Genomic DNA, 6,451 nt, shown 5'->3' with positions numbered 1-6,451 from the left:
CAGTTCTTAACCATCGCGCCACTCGGCCGGCCCTAACATATTTTTTTAAATTATTTTTAATATATCCCACGTTTTCTTATGTTTCTAATTATGAGTGATTATTTATTAGGTGACATATCTTTGGATAATTCATATTTCTTGAATAAATAAGAGGGAGTACTCAAAACACATGGGCAATACAATACTCTCAATTATTTCTGTAAACACAACGTATTTCCCAAACCAGAAAAACAGAGATCATTTCTAGAAATTCCATGAATTAATTGAAGCATGGCTGTAATTAGGAATGTTTACGTGTGTGTGTGTGTGTGTGTGTGTGTGTGTGTGTGTGTTAAACAAGCATCTTTTTATTCATTTCTGTTCTGTTGCTCTTCTTCATGACTAAAGTTCTAAGTTTTCCTTTGGTACCATTTCCCTTCAACCTAAAGAACATACTTTAGCATTTGTTTTAGAGCAGATCTCCTGGTTTCAAATACTCTGAGTTTTGCTCTAACTGAGAATGTTTTTTTTGCCTTCATTTCTGAAGAATATTTCCACAGGTTATAGAATTCTGGGCTTATAGTTATTTTCTTTCATAACTTTAAAGATGATTTTCTACTGTATTCTGGTCTTCATGGATTGTGATAAAAAATATGTGGGCATTCAAATTATTGTCCCCCTATATGTTTGTGACATTTTTCTCTTGCTGCTTCCAGGAGTTCCGTTATTATGTGTCTGAGAATGGTTTCTTAGAATTTATCCACTTTAGTGTTTACTAAGTTTATTGAATATGTAAATAATGTCTTCACTAAATTTGATGAATTTTTAGTTATCCCAATTTTTTTTTTCTACACCAGTCTCTTTGATAACTCTGGTGACAAATGATTAGATAGACCTTTTGATTCTCAAGTCCCTGAGAGACTATTAACTTTTTTCAATCTTTTGCTCTCTGTTACTCATGCAGGATAACTTCTATTCATCTCTTCAAGTTTACTGACTCATTCATTTGTTATCTATATTCTACTATTGAACCCAAGTGAATTTATAATTTCAGATATTGTATTTTTTCAGTTCTAAAATGTTTTATTTATGTATTTATTGTACTTTGTATTTCTCCACTGACAACTTTGATCTTTTACTTCATTTCAAGATTGTTTACCTTTACGTCAGGGAATGTGGCTGTAATGGATGTTTTAAAATCATTTTTTAATAATTCTAACATTTGGATAATTTCAAGGTTAACCATAGTTTCTTTTCTCTTGAGAATTAGTCATATTTTCCTAGTCTTTGTATGTCAAGTAATTTGGGATTGTAGCCTTCTTCTTGTTGATATCTATTTTAAACATTAATTTCTTGTACATCTTGGATGTCCCAACTAATCATTTGTCAATAAATTTTTTTATGGTGGAATTTGTTGAATCTTCAATTTTAATGCAAATTCATCCTTTTTTAAAAATTTTATTTTTTAGCCTTATAGTTTGTTTTGAGGTCCATTTTAGAAGGAAATCATCACAGCAAAGGCACAAAATTATTGTCCCATACTTTCCTCTATTAACTTTGGGATTTTATCTGTCACACTTAGGTCTTTATGCATCTGGAGATCACCTGAGTGGCAAGGATCCAGCATTATTTTTTCTGTATTTATTGAGCTAGTTTTTCACCTGCAAGCCTATTCTTTCCTCTTGATTTGTGGAGTCATTTTTGACATTTATCAAGTTCATATAAATAATTTTTTCCCTTGAGTTCTATATATGATATTCCATTTGACAGTTGTTCCTCTCCATAGGAATCTAAGTTGCTGTTTGTTTTGTTTTAACTTATGGGTTTATAACTTAATGTCTGGTAAGACACAGCCACTTTTGGTCTTATTTCTCAAAATTTCAAAATTAACCTGGCGATTCATAGACTTTTATTCTTCCAAATGTATTTTTAAAATAAACTTGTTAGTTTCTCAAAAAACCTTGTCATATGTATTTTGAAATATTTTTGTTGAAAATTTCTACTGATACTTTATTTGAAATTACATTGAATTTGTAGCCTAAATTTGGAAAAAAATTGGCATTTTTATCTTATTAAGTCAGCTCATTCATAAATATGGCAAATCTATTTATTCAGGTCTTCTTATTTGTTTTACTATTGAGTTTCACAATTTTGTTCATAAATGTCTTTTATATTCTTTGTTAAAGTTAATTCTTAGATACTTTTTTTATTAGTCAGGGTTCAGCTTGTAGGAATTGCTTACACTATTGATTATGTAAGCTAGCTAAGGAAGTAAAAAATCTGCAGTGTAGGCTACTGTCAGGAAGGGAAACTGAAATTCATGGGCACAAGTTGAAGCTGCTGTCCACAGGTGACAGAAATTCTTCTCCCAGTCCCAACCCCTCTTTCCTCAGCCTGGTTTTCAGGCCTTCAAACTCATTGAATCAGGTCTGCCCAGCTTATCAAGGATAATATCCTAACTTAAAGTCAATTGATTTTGGACTTTTTTCACATCTGTAAACTCACAACAATGTCTAGTTTAGTATTTGAATAAATAACTGGAGACTGTAGTCTAGCCAAATGATACATTGACAAAACCATTACAATACAGTTTTGGTTGCTAATTTAAGTTGTATCCTATTTTTTACTTGATTATTATTAATGTAGAGGTGCTATATTGATTTCTGTAAGATGATATTGTGTGTGAATTATTTTCTTGTATTTGTTTTAATAGTTGGTTTGTGGATTCAGTTGACATTCTACATTAATGATAATATCATCTGAAAATAATTCCATTTGTCATATTATCTGCAAATAATTCTAGTTATTACAAGCATTCTTTTTTTTCTTTTTCTTATAACATTGGTGAGTACACCCAGCGATATCTTAAATGGCAAAGATATCAAGTGTCTCTGACATTAATGGGCTATGTCTAAATTTCCACCATAAACAGGATGTTTGCTTTAGTTATGGTATAAATCCTTTATCATATTAAGGATACTTCCTTCTATTTCCAGTTTTCTGAGAGTTATTTTCTTTTATTATGAATAGATTTTAAACTTTATAAAATATTGGGTTGTCAGAAAAGTCATTTTGTTGCATTTTTGCAGCAAAAAATATAGAAAAAATACTTCATGACTTTTCTGACAACCCAATACTTTTTCTGTATCCATTGAGAAAATCATGATTCAGCTCATTAGTATAATTTACACTTATAGATTTGTTAATATTCAGCCACACTTGTTTTTCGGCAATAGACCATAGCTTATTATAATGTATTATATTTTTACTATGCTATTTCAGTTGGTTAGCAAGTATTTTAAAAAATAATTTTTGTCTATGTTCATATGTAAAATGGACTTATAATTTGCTTTTCTTTTCTAGACTTATTTAATTTTGAAATTAAATTACTCTATCTTCGTAAAAAGTTTCAGGAAACTCTTTCTCTCCTCTCTGTAAATTCCTTTTTTTTTTTTTTTGGTGGTGGGGGGAAGAGGGAACAGCATTGGGGAATTGGGGAATTGGGAAGAACAGACAAGTTGCTGTCCTTTAGTTCTTCAGTCTAGTTGTGGAGGACACTGCTTCACTGGCCCATGCTGGTATTGTGATCATTGTGCTCTTTCTGGCTGAGGCAGATGGGTCGCTGGCCATTGGATGGCCACTCACGGCATCTCACTGCAGCCCATTGCAGCCCTGCTGCATCTTACGCCATTGCCGGCGACTCACAGCAGCCCAGCTCCAGGTCGAGTTGTTGTTCACCATCTTAGCTGTAGAGGGCACAGCGTCACTGGCCCATGTGGGATCCAAACCAGCAGCCCTGCTGCTCAGAGCTCGTGCTCCCAAGCCAACTCTTAACCAATGAGCCACTCGGCCAGCCCTGGAACTACTTTTTTTTTTTTTTAAGATTTTATTGGGGAATTGGGGAAGGGACTAGCGCTGGGGAATTGGGAGAAGGGGAACAGACAAGTTGCTGTCCTTTTGTTCATCAGTCTAGTTGTGGAGGACTTCGCTTCACTGGCCCATGTTGATATTGTGATCATTGTGCTCTTCCCAAGCAAGGCAGATCAGTCTCTGGCCTCTGGACGGCTGCTCACGGCGGCTCTTGGCAGCTCACAGCCCTAATGTGGAATCCGAACCAGGGCCTTGCTGCTCAGAGCTGGTGTCCCAAGCCAGCTCTTAACCAACGTGCCACTCGACTGGCCCCCTGGAACTACTTTTATTAGATAGGGATTATCTGTTCTTTCAAAGCTGGCAGAATACCCTTATAAAATTTTCTAGGCCAGGGGGTTTTTGTGGGTTAATTTTGTGGTAGCGTACCGTGATAAATAGGAAGGCTTCTTTCTTTTACATTGAATTTTTAATCAATGTTAATTGTATAATTTTACAAAGGGAATAAGATAGCTTTTAGCTTTAGATTAATAACTAAGAGAGTAATCGTTACATTTTATATAATTTTGAGTCAGTCTACATAATAGATTATATAGAAACATGTTCTATGTGGGACTGTACAAAGGTCAGAATGAGTGTGTTTTATCTTAAGTTTTCTTACAATCTCTGTGCTTTTATTCCTTAGGACATACGGGACGGTTATTAAAGTCTCTGTGCTTTACCAGTCTTTCCTTCCTGTTGCTGCATATCATTTTTCATATCACCTTGGCTAGCCTTGAAGCTCAACACCGTATTACACCTGGTTACAACTGTGAGTATTCATTTTTTCATACTATGTATGTGCATAATAAAGCTATGTGTCATAATGCTCATAGAAATCTATTCAATAATTAATTGCATTATAAAACTCATGGCAATTTTTGTCATTTGGCAATTGAATATACTACACGTACCTATAAAGAAACTTTGCCATGGAGAATTAGGTCATATGAGCAACTTAATTAATGAATCTTCAACATATATTAAATATTAGGCCCTTATCTGTATATAAGACATTATAATTGGGCATAAAAAAATCAAGATTTACGTACAGTCTCTGGAGTTTATAGTACAGCTAATGAGAAAAGACATGTACAATTTCTAACATGACAAATAAGGATATAAAAGTTGAACACTATTATACAACAGTGACCTAAATCACATTCTATAGCATAATGAAAGATTTCATATGATTTTATAGGAAAAATGTAATGACACATAAAGTTTCTTTTTCAAATGGGAGTTCTTTGTTTTTATTCAAAGAGAAATAGTATGTCTTATATATGTTATATTTTAAAGTTATGATGATGAAAAGTCAACACATATATGCTTTAGGTAGTATCATCTTTCCAAAATTAGCCTGCCACCAGATAAATTCTACTTCAGTTTTTGTAGGATGTGTGATTGTCATTTGAAAAATCCAGAAGCATTTCAAGTATACTGAATACAATTCACATTGTAAGTTAAACTTCAAGAAACAGAAACCCTGAGATGTTTGAAGTAGACTCTAATAACAGTTTTAAATTATCAGTTTTTCTTTGAAGAACCGATTTGTGCATTTGAAATTTCCTGATCTTTCAGAAGAGCAAGCACAGGTAATTTGAAGTAAACCTACACTTCTCTGTAAAATAAAAAGGGGCTCAGAATTCTCTATGGATCAAAGAGTATTAACATAAATGTAGTGAGAGATTCTGTAGTATAACCATATTCATAAATTATTCAATATCCCTCACTGGGTAACTTTAGAGAGCTAAACTTCACAGAGCTAATGTTAGGATCCATTTTGTCATTTTATTGAGTCCAGAGTTCCTAGGATAGTAATGCCTATCAAAATTATTTTTAATTTGAGATTTATGACTTAAGGTCTGGTTATTGTTTTTTAAATTGAGATATAATTCATATACTATAAAATTAACCCACTTCAGGAATTTAATTCAGTGGTTTTTAGGTTGTGTAATCATCACAACTATCTAATTCCAGAACGGATTCGTCACTCCAAAAAGAAACCCTGTGCCCATGAGCAGTTATACCCCATTCCCTCTCCACCCTTTCCTAGGCAACCACTAATTTACTTTCTGCCTTCGTTAGATTTACCTATTCTGGACATTTCATCTAAATAGAATTATACAATATGTGAACTTTTATGTATGGCTTCTTTCTCTTACCATGCTTTCAAGAATCATCCATGTTGTAGCATCTAGCAATGCTTCATTTCTTTTCATGGCTGAAGAGGATTCCATTATTAAGATGTGGTTTAATGTTTGGTAGAAGTCACTTTATTATTAAAAACTTAATAAAATACAATGTTAAAATAATGGAATTTATGTTATAATGATAAGGAGTATTACATTTAACCAGGTTCAAGTCTTTTTGGACTTTATAGAAATGATATCAGTGATATTTTGTAGTGCTTCTCAAACAAAAATCCTTTGGATATTTCATTTTCTTTTCTTTTTTTTTTAAGATTTTACTGGGAAATTGGGGGAGGGGAACAGCATTGGGGAATCGGGGAAGGGGAACAGACAAGTTGCTGTCCTTTTGTTCTTCAGTCTAGTTGTGGAGGACG

The 6,451-nt window shown here is 33.3% G+C and overlaps 1 protein-coding gene across 1 annotated transcript in view; it reads left to right on the top strand.

Moving 5' to 3' along the window:
* The window catches only part of LOC109376969 (piezo-type mechanosensitive ion channel component 2-like), a gene marked incomplete at its 3' end in the record, with an annotated part of 207,011 nt that overhangs the window by 77,074 nt on the left and 123,486 nt on the right, over positions 1 to 6,451 (top strand). The window contains exon 3 of the mRNA XM_019633146.1: positions 4,532 to 4,657. Within this exon, the coding sequence (XP_019488691.1) occupies positions 4,532 to 4,657 (126 nt within the window). The remainder of the gene's footprint in view (positions 1 to 4,531; positions 4,658 to 6,451) is intronic.

This window comes from Hipposideros armiger, unplaced genomic scaffold (assembly GCF_001890085.2).
Source record: "Hipposideros armiger isolate ML-2016 unplaced genomic scaffold, ASM189008v1 scaffold_1246, whole genome shotgun sequence".
Taxonomy (NCBI): domain Eukaryota; kingdom Metazoa; phylum Chordata; class Mammalia; order Chiroptera; family Hipposideridae; genus Hipposideros; species Hipposideros armiger.
This window is presented reverse-complemented; position numbering and strand designations above follow the sequence as displayed.